At 43.5% G+C, this 24,922-nt stretch overlaps 1 protein-coding gene across 1 annotated transcript in view; it reads right to left on the reverse strand.

The window, feature by feature from the left end:
- Window positions 1-14,149: 14,149 nt before the first annotated feature.
- LOC141270590 (uncharacterized) overlaps window positions 14,150-24,922 on the reverse strand; it is a 191,861-nt gene continuing 181,088 nt past the window's right edge. The window contains exon 17 of the mRNA XM_073680672.1: window positions 14,150-15,493. Within this exon, the coding sequence (XP_073536773.1) occupies window positions 14,516-15,493 (978 nt within the window). The 3' untranslated portion in view covers window positions 14,150-14,515. The remainder of the gene's footprint in view (window positions 15,494-24,922) is intronic.

Below are 24,922 nucleotides of genomic sequence, written 5' to 3' on the forward strand. Positions count from 1 at the left end.
CAATTCCTCCATCTAAATCATTGATAAAGATATAATAATAATAATAATAATAGTTTATTTTTATAGCGCCAACATATTCCGCAGCACTTTACAAATTTTAGGGGGGACTTATACAGACAATACAGAATAAGCATATCTCGTATCGAACGGAGTGAGGGCCCTGCTCGCGAGCTTACAGTCTATGAGGAAGTGGGGGAGACACAAAAGGTAAAAAGTACATATATTGTATAATGCAGCCTTGATATACTGAATAGGATGAATAAAAATACATGGACTGGTCGCCAGCCAGTATGTGTGCAGTCCTGACAGAGGCTTTTATGTGCATGGTTGGTTTGAACCCGAAGTTGAAGAAGATTTTAATATGGGGGAAAGCTGGGATGGACAGAGTGTGTTTAGGTGATACGCCAGTCTAAAGAAATGTGTTTTTAGGGTTCGCTTGAAACTGTGGGTATTGGGAATTAATCGAACTGTCCTGGGTAGTGCATTCCAGAGAATTGGCGCAGCACGCGAGAAATCTTGGAGACGGGAGTGGGAAGTTCGGATTATGGAGGATTTTAGTTTCAAGTCATTTGCAGAACGGAGGGCACGTGTAGGGTGGTAGACTGAGACAAGGGAGGAGATGTAGGGGGGTACTGAAGCATGGAGCGCTTTGTGGGTAAGCGTGATAAGTTTAAAACGAACTCTATATTGGATGGGCAACCAATGCAATGACTGGCACAGGGAAGAGGCATCTGAGTAGCGGTTGGCGAGGAATATGATCCTGGCTGCTGCGTTCAGGACGGATTGGAGAGGGGAGAGTTTAGTAAGAGGGAGACCGATTAGTAGAGCGTTGCAATAGTCAAGACAAGAATGAATAAGAGCGACAGTAAGAGTTTTTGCCGAGTCAAAGGTGAGAAAAGTCCTGATTCTTGAGATGTTTTTGAGGTGTAGATGACATGAACGAGCGAGTGATTTGATGTGAGGAGTGAAAGAAAGATCTGAATCAAAAATGACCCCAAGACAGCGGGCTTGTAGCTGGGGAGTAATGGTTGAGCCACAAACGGAGATGGTTATATCGGGCACAGGTAGGTTAATGGAGGGAGGAAAGACGAGGAGTTCAGTTTTTGACAGATTCAGTTTTAGGTAGAGGGAGGACATAATGTTAGACACAGCAGAAAGACAATCACTGGTCTTTTGTAGTAATGCAGGGGTGATGTCCGGAGCAGAGGTGTATAATTGGGTGTCATCAGCATAGAGATGGTACTGAAAACCGAATCTACTGATTGTTTGTCCAATAGGAGCGGTGTATAAGGAGAAAAGAAGGGGGCCTAGGACTGACCCTTGAGGAACCCCGACAGTAAGAGGAAGTAGGGAGGAGGAGGAGCCGGCAAAAGACACAGAGAAGGAGCGGTCAGAGAGATAAGAGGAGAACCAGGAGAGAACCGTGTCCTTGAGGCCAATAGTGCGGAGCATAGTGAGGAGGAGCTGGTGATCCACAGTGTCAAATGCTGCAGAGAGATCCAGGAGAATCAGCAGGGAGTAGTGACCATTAGATTTAGCTGTTAGTAGATCATTAGAGACTTTAGTGAGGGCAGTTTCAGTAGAATGTAAAGAGCGGAAACCAGATTGTAAAGGGTCAAGAAGAGAGTTGTCTGAGAGATAGCGGATTAGACGGGAGTGGACCAGGCGTTCCAGGAGTTTAGAGATAAAGGGAAGATTGGAAACAGGTCTGTAGTTGGCCGTGGGATGGTTTTTTAAGTAATGGTTGTATGCTGGCGTGTTTAAAAGAAGAGGGAAAGATACCAGATGAGAGGGAAAGGTTGAAAATTTTAGTTAGGTGAGAGGTGACAGCTGGAGCAAGGGACTGAAGGAGATGTGAGGGAATAGGGTCGCTGGTGCAGGTGGTAGGGCGAGAAGATGCAAGGAGCCTGATCACTTCATCTTCCGTGACTGGTTCGAAGTCAGAAAATGAGCAAGATACAATGTGGCGGGGGGGAGCATGCATAACATTTGGGGATTGGGAGAAAATTTCCTGTCGGATATGGTCAATTTTTTCTTTGAAATAGTTAGCCAGATCGTCAGCGCTGAGGTCGGTGGTCGGGGCCTGTGCTGTTTGATTGAGGAGAGAATGAAACGTGTCAAAGAGTCGTTTAGGATTATTGGAAAGTGAGATGATGAGGTTGTTAAAGTAGGTTTGTTTGGAGAGGTGAAGGGCAGAGTTATATGTTTTCAGCATAAATTTATAGTGGAGGAAATCTTCGGGCAGATTTGATTTTCTCCACAGCCGTTCAGCGCACCTGGAGTACCTCTGAAGAAGACGTGTTTGAGGCGTGTTCCAGGGTTGTCGCCGTCTATGCCGAATTGTTCTTTGTGTAGGAGGTGCGGCTTCATCCAGGGCGCATAGCATTATTTTGTTATAATGCTTCAATGCAGATTCGGGACATGAGAGGGAGGAGATTGGGGCCAATGATGATTGCAACCTTTTTATAAATTTCTGGGTGTTAATGGCGCGTAAATTTCTATAAGTGTGGACGGTGGGAGTGTCTTGAGTAGAGTCACAGTTCTTGACAGAGAATGAAAGAAGATTATGGTCAGAGAGTGGAAGGGGAGAGTTAGTAAAGTCATGTACTGAGCAAAGCCGGGAGAAGATCAGGTCCAATGTGTTCCCGTCCTCATGTGTAGGAGAATTAGCAAGCTGTGAAAGGCCGAAGGAGGAGGTTAATGATAAAAGATGCGTGGCAGATGGGGAAAGAGGATCGCCAATTGGGATGTTAAAGTCTCCCATGATTATCGTGGGGATGTCGCAGGATAGAAAATTTGTAAGCCAGGCAGCAAAGTGATCCAGGAATTGACGGGGGGGACCTGGGGGGCGATAGACAACCGCCACTCGCAGGGAGAAGGGCCGGTAGAGTCTGACTGTGTGGGCCTCAAAGGACGGGAAGATAAGGGAGGGTACAGGGGGGATAACCTGAAAAGTACATTTTGTTGAAAGAAGCAGACCAACACCTCCACCTGATCTGTTGTCAGGTCGCGGGGTATGAGAGAAATGTAGGCCACCATAGGAGAGAGCTGCAGCGGCGGTGGTGTCCGACTGCTGGATCCAGGTTTCAGTGAGAGCCAGAAGGTTGAGGGAATTAGAGAGGAAAAAGTCATGGATGTAAGAGAGTTTATTACAAGCTGAGCGTGCATTCCAAAGGGCACAGTTGAATGAGACAGAAGATATGCAGCGAATATTAATGAGATTAGCAGGGTTTCTGAATGTAACAGGGAAAGAGTTAGTGTTATTATTACTGGAGGGTCCTGGGTTGGGAGAAATATCACCTGCGACTAATAGAAGGAAGATACAGAGAGTGAGCAGATGATTGAGTGATTTGTGAGAGCGTTTCCTGCGTTGTATGGTGGGAATGAATGGATCTGCGTGGTATAACATTGTGAAGAGAGCATGACAACTGTACATAGGAGAAGAGAGGAGTGAGGGATTAATATGGATGAAGTGTGCCGCATTTGTGGGTGAACGGTGAATGTGGATGATTGTAGCAACCAGAGTATAAATGGCACAGATACAAATGGTGAATACTGTTTGCCAAAAAGATGACCTGGAAGCAAGTTTGTTTAATTGTCTTGCATGTCTTACCTGTCTCCTGCCCTGTCCAACTGCCATTTTCTAACTGCCAGGGCACTTTTCTAAATTATGGCACTTCGATAAAGTATGCATAAATGCTATATGCATAAATGCCCCCGCATAAATGCCTCCCCTTAACTAAGTCTCAATATATAGGGACGTATCTGCTTAGATCTGCACAGATTTAACTCATTAACAATCAATCACTAGCTTAAAAGACAACAGGAGACCATAAAGTGCAGGGAAAAAAAAAAAAAAAACAGACTAGTAAACTCGGCATGGATCATAAACTCTTAAAGTAAGTGTGATGACCTTTAAGTATCATGGAATAAAAAAGCTAGAGGAGTGAAAAAATATATACCAGAAATTGATAGGCTGCAGAGCATTGCATGGAGATATAATGCAGTTTTCAGGACAGATCACACAAGCAGTGAAAAATATATACCAGAAATTGATAGGCTGCAGAGCATTGCATGGAGATATAATGCAGTTTTCAGGACAGATCACACAAGCAGTGAAAAATATATACCAGAAATTGATAGGCTGCAGAGCATTGCATGGAGATATAATGCAGTTTTCAGGACAGATCACACAAGCAGTGAAAAATATATACCAGAAATTGATAGGCTGCAGAGCATTGCATGGAGATATAATGCAGTTTTCAGGACAGATCACACAAGCAGTGAAAAATATATACCAGAAATTGATAGGCTGCAGAGCATTGCATGGAGATATAATGCAGTTTTCAGGACAGATCACACAAGCAGTGAAAAATATATACCAGAAATTGATAGGCTGCAGAGCATTGCATGGAGATATAATGCAGTTTTCAGGACAGATCACACAAGCAGTGAAAAATATATACCAGAAATTGATAGGCTGCAGAGCATTGCATGGAGATATAATGCAGTTTTCAGGACAGATCACACAAGCAGTGAAAAATATATACCAGAAATTGATAGGCTGCAGAGCATTGCATGGAGATATAATGCAGTTTTCAGGACAGATCACACAAGCAGTGAAAAATATATACCTGTAAGAAGAGAAGAAAGATGGATATTAGCAATGCCATTTTCTAACTGCCAGGGCACTTTGCTAAATTATGGCACTTCGATAAAGTATGCATAAATGCTATATGCATAAATGCCCCCGCATGATGTTGAAGATGTTGAACAATACAGGTCCCAGGACAGAGCCCTGTGGTACCCCACTTGAGACATTCATCCAGCTGGATGTGAAGCCATTTACAACCACCCTATGAGTCCGATCACTAAGCCAGTTATGAATCCACCTAACAGTTCCCCAGAAATGTTCCTGGGGAACATTTTATTGGCTGATGGGTTTAAGCAGGATCCTAGGACGGAAGGTGCAATTCATAATAGATTGGGTCCAACTTAGTGAACAGGAAGCGTTGCAACATTTTGTGGGATTCGCAAATAGGAAATTCATTAAGGGGTTTTTCTCCGATTGCTGAACCTCTTACTGACCTCACACATAAAGGTACGGATATCAAGGTTTGGTCACCGAGTGCTACGAGAGCTTTTGAAAAATTGAGAGTTTTATGTCTGCTCCTGTTCTAATCCAACCCAATCTCCAAAAACCATTCATTGTGAAGGTAGATGCGTCTTGGGACAAAGTAGGGTCTGTTTTATCTCAGGTTTCCAAAACTCTGACCAATTTGCGGCCATGTGCTCTATTTTGCGAGAATATTTTTGTTTGCTGAAAGAAATAATGTCAGGAATCGTGAATTACTTGCTATTAAATTAGCCTTTGAGGAATGGAGACATTTTTTGAAGGGGGAAGTTCATCAAGTTACTGTGGACACTGACCATAAGAATTTAGCGTATATTGAATCAGCTAAACGGCTAACTCCTAGACAGGCCAGAGAGTCCTTCATTTTTTGTCTAGATTCAATTTCTTTCAGTCCGGGGTCCAAGATTGTGAAGGCTGATGCCCTATCACGCAGTTTTAGTTCAGTTTCTCCTCCAGAACCTCCATTCTCACCAAGGGCATTGTGGTTTCTGTGGGATCCTTGGAGTTGGAAGCTGAGATCCGTAAAGTCAAATCATTGGCTTTTTCTGCCACTCCTAGGTCCAAATTATATGCAGTTGTGTACCTAAGATTACGTCTGTTGCAGGAGTTTCATGATTCCATCTTGAGTGGTCATCCTGGAGTCACAACTATGCAGGAAGCTATTGCTAGGCTTTTTTCGTTCTGTCTATGAATAATGATATTAAAGTATCCGCTTGTGAAGTTTGTACACGCGATAAAGCGTGTCATAACTGGCGGCTGGGAAATTGGCTCCATTGCTAATTCCAGAAAGACAGTATACTCATCTGTCCATGGATTTCATCACGGATTTGCCGCCATCTGGTGGAAGACTGCTTCTGGGTGGTGACTGACCCATTCAGTAAATTTTGTTCCTTTGTCACGGTTACCTAATGCTGAGACACTCTCCAGGTTGTTTGTCATGTTGTGAGATTACATGGAATTCCTCTTAACATTGTGCCTAATAGGGGAGCAGGGCTGTGGAGTCGGTATAAAATGGACCAACTCCGACATCTAAAATACATAATAAATTGGGTACAGTAGTTCAATGCAGTTTGTGGGGAATATTTTTTCTGAAGAATTTGGGAAAGTTATGAAATGTCCTATAAATGTCTGTCCTATTCCTGATCTAAGGGTCTAGACTTTTAGCTGAGATGAATCTGTGCTACAGTAAATTTATCAGTTAAACATGAGCCATGTATGAGGGAGTCGAAGTCGTGGAGTTGCAGTCGGTGTCATGGAAATTGAGGAGTCTGAGTCGGTCTGGCTTACCGACTTCACAGCCCTGTAGGGGAGTGAAATTTGTCTCCAAATTCTGGAGAGTTTTTTGTGAAAAACTGGGGTTTGACTTGTGATTTTCCCGTGCCAACAATCCTGAAACCATCAGTCAGAAAAGAAAAATCAATCCTTGGAACAAATTTTAAGGTGTTTTGTTGCGGCTCCGCAGGGGGACTGGTCTTCATTCTTATCTCTTGCTGAGTTTGCCTTTAACAATCGGATCAATCAGTTCACTGGAACCTCGCCATTTTTTTGTAATTGTGGTTTCATTCCCATTATGGTGAATTTTCAAAGATAAATTCTGAATGTGCTGGAGTGGAGGTCTGTCATATAAAAATTGAAAATCTTTTCTTCTCCCCTGGCATAGATATTAAGAATTCTCTCTCCCCTCTCTTATCCACCATTTGTGGGGAAGAGATTATAATCTAAAGTGGCTCCTATGCAATGTCCTGGAGTGGAGGTTGCCATACAGAAACAAGTGGGGATGATACATAGGTTAAAAGAAGACCAAGGTCCATCAAGTTCAACCTTTCTCCACCAATTATACATTTGTTGTCACTAAATTATCTATAACCCACAATGTTATGTGTAGTGAGGAAATCATCCAGCCCTTTTTTAAAAGTTGTTATAGTGCCTGTCATTACTACCTCTTGTTGTAGGGCGTTCTATAGTCTGAGTGTTCCAACAGTAAAGAACCCTTTCCTGTTTGCTGGAATGGCCATTCTTCTACCTATAATGAGTGCCCCTCTTCCTTGGCTTCCTTGGTCCCATGTTTAAATCCAATTATCTCAGACGTTTTACTAATTACTGCTGCAAGAGGTTCAATTGCTATTGCAAACAATAAGGGAGATGGGGCCATCCTTGTCTTGTACCTCTGTGCAACAAAAATTGATTAGCCATAGAGCCATTCGCTCCTATTTTGGCAATTGGGTCCGAATAAAGCAACTGCACCCATCTTATAAATCTGTCACTGAAATTCATCTGCCGCAACATAGACCAGAAGTATTGCCATTCTATTCTGTCAAAGGCCTTAGCGGCGTCCAAAGGCAGAATCATCCTTTGACCAATATTAACAGCCATTGCATGCATATTAACATAAAGCCTTTTGAGATTGATCGCTGTGGACTTATTGGACATAAAGTCAGACTGATCAGGGCGTATTATTAAGATTACTTTTGAGAGTCCGTTAGCAAGAAGTGTGACGTTTATTGTTAAAAAGAGAGATAGTTCTATAGGATTCTGGCAAGCCGGGGTCCTTGCCATTTTTAGGTAACACCGTAATTATGGCTTCCTGCATGGATGTGGGCAATGATCCCCCTTCTATTTTTTCAGGCACACCAATAAGTTGTATATTATTGCGCCTTGATCTATTTTCAAAGTCATCTGTTTTCGCCAGCAGTGCTGACATTTGCTGTGCAGCAAGGCTGTTGTCATTGCTTGTATCAATGATCTGATCTTCAATGGCACTGACTCTGCCTTCCACTGCCCCTGCTATTTTCTATTTTTTTGCAGTTTGTGACGTATACCTGCTATCTCAACTTTAAGATCACCAAACTTTACATTCAAAGCAGATAGAGAGGATTTACAAATGTACCACTGCCATGAAAAAGTCTTTTAACCCCTTTACCCCCGAGGGTGGTTTGTACGTTAATAACCAGGCCAATTTTTACAATTCTGACCACTGTCACTTTATGAGGTAATTACTCTGGAACGCTTCAACGGATCCTGCTGATTCTGAGACTGTTTTTTCATGACATATTGTACTTCATGATTGTGGTAAAATTTATTCGATATCACTTGCGTTTATTTGTGAAAAAAATGGAAATTTGGTGAAAATTTTGAAAATTTTGCAATTTTCAAAATTTGAATTTTTATGCCCTTAAATCAGCGAGATATGTCACACAAAATAGTTAATAAATAACATTTCCCACATGTCTACTTTACATCAGCACAATTTTGGAACGAAAATTTATTTTTGTTAGGGAGCTATAAGGGTTAAAAGTTGACCAGCGATTTCTCATTTTTCCAACAAAATTTACAAAACCATTTTTTTAGGGACCACATCACATTTGAAGTCACTTTGAGAGGTCTTTATGACAGAAAATACCCAAAAGTGACACAATTCTAAAAACTGCACCCCTCAAGGTGCTCAAAACCACATTCAAGAACTTTATTAACCCTTCAGGTGCTTCACAGGAATTTTTGGAATGTGGAGGAAAAAAATGAACATTTAACTTTTTTTCACAAAAATGTTACTTTAGACCCAATTTTTTTTATTTTCACAGGGGTAACAAGAAAAAATGGACCCCAAAATTTGTTGTGCAATTTCCCCTGGGCACGCATATACCCCATATGAGGGGAAAAACCACTGTTTGGGCGCACGGCAGGGCTCGGAAGGGAAGGAGCGCCATTTGACTTTTTGATTGTAAAATTTGCTTGAATAATTAGCGGACGCCATGTTGCGTTTGGAGAGACCCTGATGTGCCTAAACAGTGGAAACCCCCCACAAGTGACCCCATTTTGGAAACTAGACCCCTAAAGGCACCTATCTAGATGCATAGTGAGCACTTGGAACCTCTAGGTGCATCACAAATTGATTCGTAAAAATGAAAAAGTATTTTTTTTTCCACTTTTTCATTTTTACGAATCAATTTGTGAAGTACCTGGGGGTTCCAAGTGCTCACTATGCATCCAGATAGGTGCCTTGGGGGGTCTAGTTTCCAAAATGGGGTCATTTGTGGGGGAGCTCCAATGTTTAGGCACACAGGGGCTCTCCAAATGCAACATGGTGTCCGCTAACAAATTGGAACCATGTCGCGTTTGGAGAGCCCCTGATGTGCCTAAACAGTGAAGCTCCCCCACAAGTGACCCCATTTTGGAAACTAGACCCCCCAAGGCACCTATCTAGATGCATAGTGAGAACTTGGAACCCCCAGGTGCATCACAAATTGATTCGTAAAAATGAAAAAGTGGAAAAAAAACTTTTTATTTTTACGGATTAATTTGTGAAGCACCTGGGGGTTCCAAGTGCTCACTATACATCTAGATAGGTGCCTTGGGGGGGGTCTAGTTTCCAAAATGGGGTCACTTGTGGGGGAGCTCCAATGTTTAGGCACACAGGAGCTCTCCAAACGCAACATGGTGTCCGCTAACAAATTGGAACCATGCCGCGTTTGGAGAGCCCCTGATGTGCCTAAACAGTGAAGCTCCCCCACAAGTGACCCCATTTTGGAAACTATACCCCTAAAGGATTTTATTTATGGGTATAGTGAACATTTTGAACCCAGAGGTACGACACAGAATTTGATAACATTAGGTCATCATATTGAATAAGTTGTCATTAGTCTTGAGCGCAAGTGCTCGCTACTTGAGTTTGCATCGGGTACTCAGGTATGCACCATGTACTGCGTGTGCTCGAGTGACACGCTCGAGTCCCTGCCCCGCATGTTTCACGGTTATTAGACACCCAAAAAAAAACATGCGGGGATCGCTCGTGCATGGCAGGCAATCCACGCAAAGTTTTTTAGGCCGCGAAGCATATGGGGCGGAGACTCGAGCATGTCACTCAAATACCCACGATACTCAATGCATACCAGAGCACCCGATGCAAACTCAAGTAGCGAGCACTTGCGCTCAACACTAGTCGACATATCGTCATTTTTTTTTCTTACTTTTGAAAAAAATCCCAACCCTATCACAACCCTAACCCCAAACCCAGCCCTAACCCTAGCCCAACCCTAACCCTAGCACAAACCTAACCTGAGAGTTTATTTTTTACGCCGTTCCTCGTGCGGTATAAGTGATTAGACGACCTTATTCTTCGGGTCGGTGCGACTACAGCGATACCAGAATCATATGGGGTTTTATGACTGACAGCTGTCACACACTAAAAGACGCATTTTTTGTAAAATCTAGTTTTTACATCGCCATATTTTGAGAGCTATAATTTTTCCAGATTTTGGAAGACAGTCATGTGACGGCTCGTTTATTGCGGGATGAGTTGATGTTGTTATTGGTGCCATTTTCAGGCACGTGACATTTTTTGATCGCTTTCTATTCCGATTTTTGGGAGGCAGAATAAACAAAAACCAACAATTCAGGAATTGTTTTTTTTGTATGCCATTCCGCGTGTGGTAAAATTGATAAGGCACCTTTATTCTTTGGGTCAGTACATTTACAGCGGTACCACATTTATATAGTACTCTATGTTTTGCACTTTTACATAATAAAAGCAATTTTATAGAAAAAATTATTATTTTGCATCGCTTTATTCTGAGAGCTATAACTTTTTTATTTTTCGGCTGATGGAGCTGTGTGGCGGCTTGTTTTTTGCGGGACGAGATGACGTTTTCAGCGGTACCATTTTTATTTATATTCGTCTTTTTGATCGCATGTTATTCCATTTTTTGTTTGGCTGTATGGTGATAAAGCATTGTTTTTTGCTTTGTTTTTTATTTTTATTTTTTTACCGTGTTCACTGAAGGGGTTAACTAGTGGGACAGTTTTATAGGTCAGGTCGTTCTGGATGTGGAGATACCAAATATGTGTACTTTTATGTTTTTTTTTTTTTATAACAATATTTATTGATTGGTACATTATATTTTTATTTTTGGTAGATTATTTTTTATTAAATATTTTTACAATTTTTTTTTTTTCACTTTACGAGTTTTTTTACTTTTTTACTTTGTCCCACTATGGGACTTTCACTTTTTTTTCTCTGATCGCCTGCATGGCACAGGAATGCAGCACCATCCCTGTGTCATGCAGGCTGTCAGCGCTGGACAGGGAGAAGATAGTTTGGAGATGCACTGCGCATGTCCAAAAGATCTTCCTGCTGTCTGGTGACCCAGATGTTGTCATGACGACATCGGGTCGTCATGGCAACATCCTGGAAGCCACGGCAGACAGCGCTGGAGGCCGGAAGAGGAGGTGAGTATTCCGATCACCTCCCCTTAGCCATCGCAATGCTGCGATCGACTTCGATCGCAGCATTGCAGGGGTTAATGTGCCGGGAGCGGTGCGGGACCGCTCCCTGCACATAGCACCGGGTGTCAGCTGTGACAATCAGCTGACACCCGGCGGCGATCGCGCCCGCACAGCCTGTGTGCGGGGGAAATCGCCAGGGCGTATAAATACGTATCTGGTCCATAAGTCCCAGGGCACAGATATGTACTAATACGCCCTTTGTCGTAAAGGGGTTAAAGTAGGTTCCTCAGGTACCTGTTTGACCCTTAGTGCAGATTAGGCTGTTGTGCACAGAGTACTGTGCCACATGCAGTTTTGTGGTCTTTTCGCCCCTCCATTAATGCAGGAGCCTGTCCCATCTCCTCCTCACCCGATTCCTCCATCCGGAGCCTGTGCACAGGTGTGAGGTAGCTGCTATATAAAGGCCACCATCACCTGGTGAGACCTGTGCTTCTGTGCAGGCAAATCGCTCCAGCATGGCCACCACTTCCATCCTCCTCGTCTCCCCTGCTCAATCTGTCTTCAGAGTGACGACCGCAGTGTCACCTTGGAGCCGAGGACCAGCTTCTACCACTGTCTTTCTCTGTTTTTTCCAAGTCATTTTTTTCCCGCTGAGCAAAGTACCTCCACACTCAGCAAGATATCTGGCATATGTATGGCGATTTTCAGGATGGTCCTCAGGTCCTATATCGGATAAATAGCTAGATGCTTAGCAGCAGATCCTCCATCGGCTTGTCCTCACATTCCATCAAGGTGGTTGCCCTCTTACTTGGTCTCCAGAATGGATATACAAAGTACTGCTGCTTTCTGTGTGAGTGGGATAGTCATGCAAGAGAATATCACTACAATAAAAGAAACTGGGCTCTGTGACATTCACTTCACCAAGGGAATAAAAATGTCCTGCATCAAGCACTTGATCCACATAAAATTGTGTTACCACCATTGCATATCAAGAACTTTATAAAGGCAATGGATAAAAATGTAAAAGCATTCAAGTATCTCATTGATACAGTTACAAGGTTAAGTGAAGCAAAGATAAAGGAAGGAGTCTTTATTGAACCTCAGATTTTAAGCTTCTTCAAGATTAGTTTCTCTGTTTGTTGCAGGGCAATGAAAAGGCTGCATGAGTAGCATTCGCAATAGTGGTAACTAATTTCTTGGGAAACTCAAGACCAGATGACTATAAAGAGTTGGTGGAAAATTTCCTCAAAACATATAAGGATATTGGCTGTAACATGACCTTAAAGATTAATTTCTTATATTCACATCTAGACTCTTTTCCACCAAACTGCGGCACTTTGAGCAACAAGCACGGTAAGATTTCACCAAGATATTGCGGCTATGGAGAAAAGATATCAAGGAAAATGGAATCCATCAATGCTTGCAGATTAGTGTCGTGCAATTTTAAGACATGATCTGTTGCAGGAGTACAAGAGACAAGCGAAAAAGAGTTGGCACTGAATGAGGACCAGATTTTGTAGTGCAATTTCTGTAACTGTTTATAATTTGCAATAGTGTTTAGACAGGTTTTAGTTATTTCAATTGTGACTCAGTTTCGTCTAAATAAAGAACAGAAAATTGGCAAAACAAAGTATTCTGCATCTTTATATTTGCAAAAATAATGTTTCAAAGTATTGAAAGTTTTATGCATTAATTATATGTACTGTATTTTTCGGACTATAAGACACTTTTTTTCCTCCAAAATTTTAGAGGAAATGGGGGGGGGGGGTGCGTCTCATAGTACATTTGAACTATTGCTGTACTGTTGCTGTGGATGGTGGGGGGAGCGGCAGAGGAGCGGGGCACAGGAGGCAGCAGCCGCCTGCTGTAGCCCGCTGCTAAAAAAAAAAATATTCACTCTTCCTCATGCCCATGGGCATGTGAACACTAAATATTCATTCTCCTTAATAGCGGGCGCACAGCTGCAGCGGCTTGGCAGTCATGTGTGTCCGCTATTAAAGAGCATAAATATTCATTACTCTCCACTCCCATGGGCGTGGAGAGTAGTTAATATTTATGTACTTTAATAGCGGGCACATGTGACCGCAGAGCCGCAGCATGAGCAGCGGCTACAGTATGCACCCACTATTAAGGAGAATGAAGTCACTACTCCCCACACCTATGGCTCCAGCTTGGGGAGCAGTGACTATATTGGCAGCTCATCTCACAGTGTAGGGGCACATGGCAGTGACATCATGCGCTGCTCACAAAGTGAGATCAGCTGCTGGCAGCAGAACAGGATGCAGCGGTGGAGCAGAGGGAAGGAAGGGGAGTAGAATCCTTTATTTCTGTGCAGCGTGATGGGGATGGAGGTGCCATGCATACCAGTATGAGGGATGTGGGGTGCTATGCATACCAGGATGGGGTCTAGGCATACCAGGATGGGGATGAGGGGTGCCATGCATACCAAGATGGGGGTGCCATGCATACCAGGATGAGGGATGCCATGCCTACAAGGACGAGGAATGAAGGGTGCCAATCATACAAGGATGAGGTGTGCCATGCATACCAGGACTGGGGATGAGTGGTGCCATGCGTACTAGGATGGGGATGGGGGCCACGTTTAACAAGAAGGGGGGACCATATATACCAGGATGAGGAATATTAACAGAATTGGGGACATTACCCCTATAACAGTGTCAGCAGAAGACCCCCTCCCCCATAACAGTGCATCATGACCACATTTTTTGCTTTCTATTTTCCTCCTCTAAAACCTAATATGGTAGTCATAAAAGGAAAACTCTTTGATATCATAGAAACAATAGCCAACAAAAATTTTTATTGCCAGATATGAATTCAGGACGTCAAAATCATAAAGAAATGGCTCATTTCATAACTGAACCTGACAACTTTTGAAAATACGTAAAACAGTGTTACATGATCTGAAAGGTCCTTGAGCTAGTCGGGTTGAAGGTTTCTGTGCAGGTCCCTGTAGCTTCCTCTCCTGCTCTGTACCAATCAGTTAGATAAGTGTGGGGCTGGAGGATAGAGAGCAGTTCTCAGGAAGATCAGTGATCAGGAAGGACACTGTCTCATTGTTCTCATCTGTTACTGGAAGCTGCCTCCAGTCTACAAGAGCTAAAAGTGTGTCTTTCTAAGTAAAATATTTCCCACGTTAAGAATTTAAAAAAGCTTCTCCCCTGTGTGACTGCTCTGGTGACTAAGCAGAGATGATTTCTTCACAAAACATTTTCCACATTCTGAACAGGAAAAAGGCTTCTTCCCTCTGTGGGTTTTCTGGTGCTTAACAAAATATGATTTCTGCTTAAAAGATTTTCCACATTCTGAACATGAAAAAGGCTTCTCCCCCGAGTGAATTCTCTGGTGCTTAACAAAATATGATTTCTGGTTAAAACATTTCCCACATTCTGAACATCTAAAAGGCTTCTCCCCTGTGCGAGTTCTTTGATGTATAACAAGAATCCATTTCTTATTAAAACATTTCCCACATTCTGAACATTTAAAAGGCTTCTCCCCTGTGTGCGTTTTCTGGTGATTAACAACATTTGATTTATATGTAAAACATTTCCCACATTCTGAACATGAAAATGGCTTCTCCCCTGTGTGAGTTCTCTGGTGCTTAACAAAATATGATTTCTGGTTAAAACATTTCCCACATTCTGAACATCTAAAAGGCTTCTCCCCTGTGTGAATTCTCTGGTGCTTAACAAAATTTGATTTCTGGTTAAAACATTTCCCACATTCTGAGCATGAAAAAGGCCTCTCCCCTGTGTGAGTTCTTTGATGTATAACAAGAATCCATTTCTGATTAAAACATTTCCCACATTCTGAACATCTAAATGGCTTCTCCCCTGTGTGAGTTCTCTGGTGACTAACAAGATCTGATTTATATTTAAAACATTTCCCACATTCTGAACATGAAAATGGCTTTTCCCCTGTGTGAGTTCTCTGGTGCCTAACAAAATCTGATTTCTTGTTAAAACATCTCCCACATTCTGAACACGAAAATGGCTTCTCCCCTGTGTGAGTTCTCTGGTGCTTAACAAAATATGATTTCTGGTTAAAACATTTCCCACATTCTGAACATCTAAAAGGCTTCTCCCCTGTGTGAATTCTCTGGTGGTTAACAAGATGTGATTTCTGGTTAAAACAATTCCCACACTTGGAACAATAAAATCTATTCTCCGCTGTGTGAATTTTTTGATCTTTAAGAAAAGACTTTTCAAGGGGAAAAGTATCTCCATATTCGGAAAATGAAAATGCCTTCTTTGCTCTAGGAGATATATTTTTTTTAATACTGATTTTGTGCCTTTTATTTTCCTTAGTAGACAGTAATGAATCAGAATATGGGAACTGTTTCATAGGATCAGATGACAGATCTTTGCTGTGAAGGGATGATGGTATATCTGGAGTAATGGCATTCACTTCAATTGTATCTAGTGGGATCTCATGATTATCTGATTTAAAAATTGAAGATGTCAGCTGTCCCTCTGCTCTCCTGGTACAGTCACCTGCCAAGAATAAAACCAATTATCGTTTTTGAATAAAATATCATTAAAATTTTTTTTTTATACACTGCTAATTAAACTGTCCATAAAAATGACAAAATATTGAATTATTCACCAAGAAAATGACAGTTCACAGTCTAATAGAAAACCTCATAGGATGAATTAGTAGAACGTGGTGTTCAACTCTTTGTCCATTCCGCCTCCCAAATACCGAATAAAAAGGCACAAAACAAAGTTATATAGGCAAAAATAATACCAATAAAAACTTCTACTCATCTCACAAAAAACAAGTCCCCACGCAGGTTCATCATCCGTTAGTGGAAAACAGAGGTTCCCACATTATTAGTGGCTCATTCTGTTGAAAAGCAACATGGCTTCCATAAACCAATCCAGCAATATCCGCTCTCCCAAACTCAAATCTCCACCTCGCTTCTGAGTGTTGCAGTGTGCCCAAACCACATTTATCATCCATGTATTTGACATTACTATAGTGAGAAGATCCCACTTAATTGATGGTGTGTGTCTCCTGGAGCACAATCTGGGCACTAGGTGTTGGGTAATAAAATGGGAATGTGTAATTTTCACTCTCCAACATCCACTGTGTGCTAATTTCAGGACAGTGTCTGTGGAGTCAAAATAGTCATTACTCCTATAGATTAATTCACTGGGGGTTATAATGTCCAAAATGGAGTCACTTTATGGGGATTTCTACTGCTCTGGGTTTCTGCCATTTTGTCATATTAGGGCTTCTGCAAATGGTGTGTCCCATCTCCTCTGGGATCTGCTCCTGTGACATCTGCTTCTGTCACCAGGAGCCACCTTATTCATCCTGCAGGCGGCGCTGGTGATGGAGGAGACGTCAGAACCAGAAGCTCTGGGTGGTGCAGGCTCTGTCCAGCCACTAAGATTAGGGTTGCTGGGACCAGTAGTTCCATCCAGTCTGGCAGTATGGGTGTGTGTGCTGTCCAGCTGGAGTAATCTGCTCCCTGTTTCAGCCAACTGGAAAACACCGCACTCTAATAAAGCTGGAAGCATATTGCCAGAAGCTGCCAGATACAGCCTTGTTCTCCTCTGGTTCAGTCCTCTGTGCTCAGCTCCCGGCTTGTGTATTTGTTTCCTGTTGTGGCCCTGGCCCATTTACTGACTACTCGTGTTTTCTCATTTTGTATTTTCTCTGCCCTCCTGGTTCTGACTCAACTACCTGATTATTCTTCTTCCCATCTCACTCCACAGACCAGCAGGTAACATCGTTGCCCAAGCCTAAGGGTCTCTGTGTAAGTCCAGATCCATGTAGAGCAGGCCTGGGTAAACTGCGGTCCACGGACCACATCCGGCCCTCTGACTGTCCCTGTCCAGCCCGCTGACATTCTCAGCCAGAGGGCCGCAGAAAACCGGAGCTACGATTCTGATTTGCCCCCCGTCTTCTCACTGGTGGAGGCGAGGCTGCTCAGTAACTTGTTTGCAGAGCTGCTGGCCTCAAACTTCCACAGGAGTGTCCAGGCCAGAAGGAGAGAAGCAGGGACTACAACACTCATCTGCTGCAGATAATGGGCAAGTAACTTCTAAATGGAGCCCAGATAACACCTAGGAGGCATCATTGTGTGTCTGCTGATCAGGTTACAGCACCTGTGATGCCTCTTTTCACACTAAAGCCCCCGTCTAACATAGCGAGATCGCTAGTGAGATCGCTGCTGTGTCACGGTTTTGGTGACGCAACAGCGACCTCACCAGCGATGTCGCTATGTGTGACACTTTGCAACGATCAGGCCCCTGCTGTGAGGTCGCTGATCGCTGCAAAGTGTCCTGGACCATTTTTTGGTCGTTGCTCTCCCGCTGGTCAGCACACATCGGTGTGTGTGACCAGCGGGAGCAGCGATCAGGCTGTTAACTATGGTAAACATCGGGTTACTAGGGGCACACCCGCACCTAGTAACCCGTTGTTTATCATGGTTACGAGCCTGCTAAAGTGAGCGGTAACCTCCCGCTCACTGTAGCAGAGTGGTAACCATGATAAACAACGGGTTACTAGGAGCGCTTGTGCCCCTAGTAACCCGCTGTTTATCATGGTTACCAGCCTGCTCCTGCTTCAGCAGTCTCATAACCAGGAGCAGGACATCATGGAAAGATTCTTTCCACCATGTCGCTGCTCCCCTGATCGTTGGTGAGCCTGCCTGTTTGACAGCTCACCAGCGACCACATAGCGACGCAGCAACGATCCCTGACAGGTCGTATCGTTGTCGGGATCGTTGCAGCGTCGCTAAGTGTGACGGGGCCTTAACTGTGGAATAAAAGCTGGTACTGCGGTTTACCTTCAGGGTGAGCCGCTAATTAGTAGCCACTGTATCTCCCTGGGTCTTCCTGGCAGGTGATGGGAGATAGGACACTTGGGCTGAGTTTTCCTACTGAATACAGGGTCCAGCACCTCCACTACATGCAGCCATTAGATAGAATATCCCATGTGCTCCCCAAATTGCTTTTCTGCTTCACCATGTACTCTGCTGCCACCTCACCTTTGTATGTGAAGGTTAACCGTTTCCTCACCCCTTTGCATCTAGCAGGTGAGGTAAGGGATAGCCCCTCACAGTGCTCCCTCCTGTGATCTGTGGTTTATCACATTCACACCATAGGCTGCAATAAAGATCCCCGCCTTCCTTTCCTGTCACCACCTGCATCACATGTGATGTGGATCTATGCCTGTGAAACAGGAGTGGGAGAACAACTTTTTTTCCAATGCTCCCAATTTATTTATTGCCTGATCAACTGCTAATACTTGTTACGATAACCTTTTATTGCAACAAATAGTCAGGCTACGTTCACACGACTGAGAAAGATCACAAGCACATATTGGTCTCTACTGTAATTCAGATGATTCTCGCCTATTGAAGTCAATGGGTGTGCAAAAAAAAAACTAAGGTGAATTTCATACTAAATGTCTATTTAATTCAATAATCTAATCATTTAGTCATTTGAACAGTTTTTGGTGAAGGAGAATGTTGTGGTCAAGAGACAAAATGGTGATCGCACAATTATGATACAGCCGGACTATACAACCGATAAAGCAGCCACAGCCGGTGACTGAGAAGAATATGTTACTTCTCTGTATTTAGTGGTTCCTACTCACCCGGGTAGTCATATGTAGGAATCTCCTCTTTACACCGCTCATCAACCCTCACATTTGTCTCTGTAGTATTAATATGGGTCAGATCTTCATCCTGAAACAAATATTGTAAAAGTCACGGACAGATGGAGAAGTCACATCTATGATCAGCTCTAATCCTGCCATCTCCACCGTTCTCATTACACAAGTATAAAACATATAATACTGGTGGATAAAACAAGACTGAGCACAAGACCTTCACAGCCGTCTACACATCATAGGGGAGATCTCATGACACCTTCTCTCCATCTACCTGATGATCCTGAGGAACATTGGGATCTTTTTGTTTACAGTCAAGTGGAAGAAGAGGACGGGGACATCTCTCTAGTGTTGTCCTTTTACTGGGTAGAACTGGAGGAAACACATACAGGGACTGAATTCATTCTTTACATACAGATAATTACAGGCCGTGTGTATTTAGTCCAGTCTATTACCTGGTGATGTGAGGGGCTGGGGAACCTCCATCATGACATCCTTGTACGGATCTTTGTGTCCTTCTAAATACTCCCACTCCTCCATGGAGAAATAGACGGTGACATCTTGACACCTTATAGGAACCTGACACATACAATGATACCGTCATCCCCCCGATCCCTTCATAGCGTTACTGTATAATGTCCCAGTATTCCCAGCAGTGTCACCTCTCCAGTCAGCAGCTCAATCATTTTATAGGTGAGTTCTAGGATCTTCTGGTCATTGATGTCCTCATGTACCAGGGAGTGAGGTGGAGGCCCTGTAATTGGGCTCAGGGGTCTTTCCCATCCCTCAGACACAGGGTCCTGACAGCGCTCACTAGAGATCTTCTTCACTACTGTGTAATCCTGATTATGGAGACACACTTTCATAAATCTCACTCCAGACATTTCCAGAGTCCTCACCTCTCCAGTACTGTCCATCTGTTATTCCCATAGATAAGAATGATGTAATGTGACGTCATCAGAATCTCTCACCTCTCCAGTAAGCCAGAAGAGGATCTTTAGGGTGAGGTGTAATATCCTCTCTGCCATCTTGTCCCTATCCATATCCATCTTTGATGGGTAAATAAGGAAAATTTTCTTATACAGAAGATCTTCACTGAGAGGATCTGATATTGTGGAGACCTGAATGAAAAGAAGATGAGCCGATGTAACATCATAAAAATCCAATGTATTAATACAATTACTGGAGACAATAAGGGGAAACATATGAGGAGATTTATTATTTTACACTATTTTGTTTTTTTTCCTGACATTTACTAATAAAACCTATATATTTTAGGCCACAGACAACAAGCAGTTTCTTCCTCGGAGTCTGCAGCTGAATACATTTCTCATAGACTCATCGTCCATAACGTTAATTGTCATCTCATTTACAGACACTGGAATCGGCATTAGCAATACTGCAGGAGATATTCATTACACATGACATGAGAAATAACTACTTCATTATGAAGACGACATCCTCATCTTCTATTACGGCTCTATAATCATATTTGGTCAGAGTCCAACACTGACTACATCACCACCGGCCGTCTATATGAATGCTTCCCGTCTTCCCCGGACTGTAATTTTCTGACATTAGATCTCATGTCTGATTCACACACAAAAGTTTGAGGCATTTCTAAAAGCTTTTTTGTTTTCACATACACCGCTGACAGAAATTATTTGATACCAAAGTCTCCATGTACAGTGTTTTATGGGGTTTATTTTTGGCCTTAAGCTTTCCTATTTTACAAGAAAACACCAGAAAAAGCAGATATTAAAAGGTTTCAAAAATAAATTGACACCAACAATTCTTGTAAAAAGAAAAAACATGAAAAAGCATAAGATACATTTAATTTTTTTTAACACGTTAAACATTTATTTAAAAACAAAAAATTAACTCTTTTGAGCACCGGAACATAGATGTACACTGCAGGGATGGCACAGGTGCGGCTGCACAAAAACCCTGGCAGTTTAACCACTTGCTGCTGTCAAAAGCAAACATATCATCCAAGAAAGTTTGACAGAGCTCAGCTGAATGCCCCTCCCCCTCCCCCAAGTACTCGATAATATTGGGCCGACTGGTTACTATAATACTTAAATGCCTACTAATGGTGTCTGGGCCTGCACTATATGAAAGTCTCAAATCAAAAGAAAAGCACAGAGTAAAAAAGCCAATATATAGTAGTATAAATCTATAATAATATATAAAGGAAAACCATAGAACCAAGGGATAGGAAACCAAGAACAATATTTATTAACCCCTTCCCGACCCGTGTCACACCGTTTGTGACATGGAAAACAGTTCGTTCCCGACCCATGTCACAGCGTCTGTGACATGGAGGGAAAGACCCCCTGCAGCGCCTGCGAGCGGGGTCGCTCAGGTGTCACAGTTGCTACTGCAACTGGACATCCTGAAGTCGACCCCCCGGGGGGTGGATTAACCCCCCCGTGCCTGGGACCCCTCCGATTGGCTGTTTCATTTTCACTTTTAATGAAACTGCCAATCGGTATGAATTAAATATTTCACCAATGAAAATTGGTGTAATATTTAAATCTGGGCATGGCCTGATGCTTACAGCATCAGCCATTGGCTGGGGGGAGTGTCACCTCTGTCCCCCCCTCCCCCCAGATCTGATTGGGGGGCTAGCGTCACATGGATACTAGCCCCAATCAGATGTGGAGGGAGTTTTTAATGATGGCCGCAACTGCCCGTCCATGGATCGGGTGCCGGCCGTTGTGGACCCTCTGCTGCTGCCTCCTGTGGACCCTCTGCTGCTGCCCCCCCGTGGACCCTCTGCAGCTGCCCCCCCGTGGATCGCCTGCTGCCGCCGCTGATCGCCTGCTGCCGCCGCTGATCTGCATCAGGTAGTATTGCCCCCGCTCCCCCCCGACTCCCCCTCCACTCCACCCTGCCCCCCCCTCCACCCCCGACCCCCCCTCCACTTTCATACCTGCACCCCGACCTCCGCTCCCTCTGCTCCCTCTCCCACGTCTTCATCCACCGGCTGCTGCTCTCCTTCTGACAGCCGGTGGACTGTGATCACAGCAGCAGCAGGCTCAGTGTAAATGCCCTGCTCCTGTGATCAAACCCACCATCCCCCAGTCCCAGTGATATCACCCCCCACCTCCCAATAATCACCCCTCCCCCAGTGTTCACCCCCCCTGTCCCCAGTGTTCACTCCCCATCCCCAGTGTGCACCCCCCCATCCCAGTGATCATCCCCCCCCCCGCAAACCCAGTGATCACCCCCCTTGCTGCTGCCGGCTCCTGCCCCAGTGATCACCCCCCTTGCTGCTGCCGGCTCCTGCCCCAGTGATCACCCCCCTTGCTACTGCCGGCTCCTGCCCCAGTGATCACCCCCCTTGCTGCAGCTGCTGGCTCCTCCATCTCTTCAGCCCCCCCCCTACGCCTGACAGCCCCGTACGCCTGACAGCCCCCGTACACCTGACAGCCCCCCTACGCCTGACAGCCCCCCTACGCCTGACAGCCCCCCTACGCCTGACAGCCCCCCTACGCCTGACAGCCCCCCTACGCCTGACAGCCCCCTACGCCTGACAGCCCCCTACGCCTGACAGCCCCCACACGTGACTGCAGAAGGTTACACCAAGCACACACACACGTACACTCACACTATAATAAAGTTTCGATTTTTTTTTTTTTTTTTTTTTTTTACACACGCACACAGCACACAAAATGTCCCGCCCGTCCCACTCATCCCAGTCTAGGGCATACTCAGCTTAGTAGGCTATGTCAGGTTGGTGTGTGTGTTGTAGTGTGTGTGTGTGTGTGTGGTGTATACACTACAATATACCACACCGCACACCAACCTGACATACACTACACAATGGTGTCCACTAACAAATTGGAACCATGTTGCGTTTGGAGAGTCCCTGTGTGCCCAAACATTGGAGCTCCCCAACAAGTGACCCCATTTTGGAAACTAGACCCCCCAAGGCACCTATCTAGATGCATAGTGAGCACTTGGAACCCCCAGGTGCTTCACAAATTGATTCATAAAAATGAAAAAGTGGAAAAAAAAACACTTTTTTATTTTTACGGATTAATTTGTGAATGACCTGGGGGTTCCAAGTGCTCACTGTGCATCTAGATAGGTGCCTTGGGGGGTCTAGTTTCCAAAATGGGGTCACTTGTGGGGGAGCTCCAATGTTTGGCCACACAGCGGCTCTCCAAACGCGACATGGTGTCCGCTAACAAATTGAATGGAAAATCGGCTCAAATTGTTAGCGGACACCATGTTGCGTTTGGAGAGCCCCTAATGTGCCTAAACAGTGGAGCTCCCCCACAAGTGACCCCACTTTGGAAACTAGACCCCCCAAGGCACCTATCTAGATGCATAGTGAGCACTTGGAACCCCCAGGTGCTTCACAAAATGATCTGTGAAAACAAAAAAGTACTTTTTTTTTCACAAAAATTTTCTTTTAGCCTAAATTTTTTAATTTTCACATGGGTAACAGGATAAAATGCATCCTAAAATGTATTGGTCAATTTCTCCTGAGTACACTGATACCTCATATGTGGTCGTAAACCACTGTTTGGGCACATGACAGGGCTCAGAAGAGAAGGAGCGCAATTTGACTTTTGGAGCTAATTTTCCATTCAAAAAGTAAAATGGCGCTCCTTCCCTTCTGAGCCCTGCCGTGTGCCCAAACAGTGGTTTATGACCACATATGAGGTATCAGTGTACTAAGGAGAAATTGACCAACAAATTTTAGGATGCATTTTATCCTGTTACCCATGTGAAAATTAAAAAATTTAGGCTAAAAGAAAATTTTTGTTAGAAAAATAAAAATGTTCATTTTTTTCTTCCATGTGGCTTTAGTTCCTGTGATGCACCTGAAGGGTTAATAATCTTCTTGAATGTAGTTTTGAGTAGCTTGAGGGGTGCAGTTTTTGGAATGGTGTCACTTTTGGGTGTTTTCTGTCATGTACACCCCTCAAAGGGACTTCAAATGTGATGTGGTCACTAAAAAAAATGGCTTTGCAAATTTTGCTGGAAAAAAGAAAATTTGCTGATGAACTTTGAACCCTTCTAACTTCCTACCAAAAATTTTTTTTTTTTCAAAAACTGTGCTGATGTAAAGTAGACATGTGGGAAATGTTATTTATTAACTATTTTGTGTCACATCACTCTCTAGTTTAGCAGAATAAAAATTCAAAATTTGAAAATTGCAAAATTTTCAAAATTTTTCCCATATTTTTGATTTTTTCACAAATAAACGCAAATATTATCGACCTAAATTTAATACTAACATGAAGCCCAATATGTCACGAAAAAACAATCTCAGAATCGCTAGGATCCGTTGAAGTGTTCCAGAGTTTTTACTTCGTAAAGGGACACTGGTCAGAATTGACAAAAATGCCAAGGTCTTTAGGGTCAAAATAGGCTGGGTCCTGAAGGGGTTAATTTAATTCATATACATCATAGAATTGCAACATAGACATTGGTGAAAGAAGACAGCTAAAAAATTGGCAGGAGATGGAATTAAACCTGCAGAAAGAGACAGCCCTCTCAATACATGGGTCTCCCCAACAAACTCAGTACAGTTCGGTCCTAAAGATTAATATAACCAATAATGCCTCACACCATTAGAATATATCTGTCCATTTCATAGATATCACCAAAAGGTAACACCTAAATGCGCCTCTTCGTTAGGATTACTAGTGTGGCCTCACCGCCAGGTAATAGCAGTTATGCAGTATACACATATATGAATAAATATATATCAAGTTACCTATAGGTGCATTGCAACTTTGGATTGCTATTTCAATTCTGATCACTTACAACTATCAGAGCATCTGGGTATTCATAAATGTGTCTACTGCATAACTTCTATTACCGTGCGGTGATGGCGTTTGTTCTTCCTGTAGTTAATCCTCTGCTAGAGGAGTCTGGAGGTGACTCTCTCATACAGACCACAGG

The sequence above is a fragment of the Phyllobates terribilis genome, unplaced genomic scaffold (genome assembly GCF_046119375.1).
Source record: "Phyllobates terribilis strain yellow unplaced genomic scaffold, ASM4611937v1 Scaffold_5__5_contigs__length_657084704, whole genome shotgun sequence".
Classification (NCBI taxonomy): Eukaryota; Metazoa; Chordata; class Amphibia; order Anura; family Dendrobatidae; genus Phyllobates; species Phyllobates terribilis.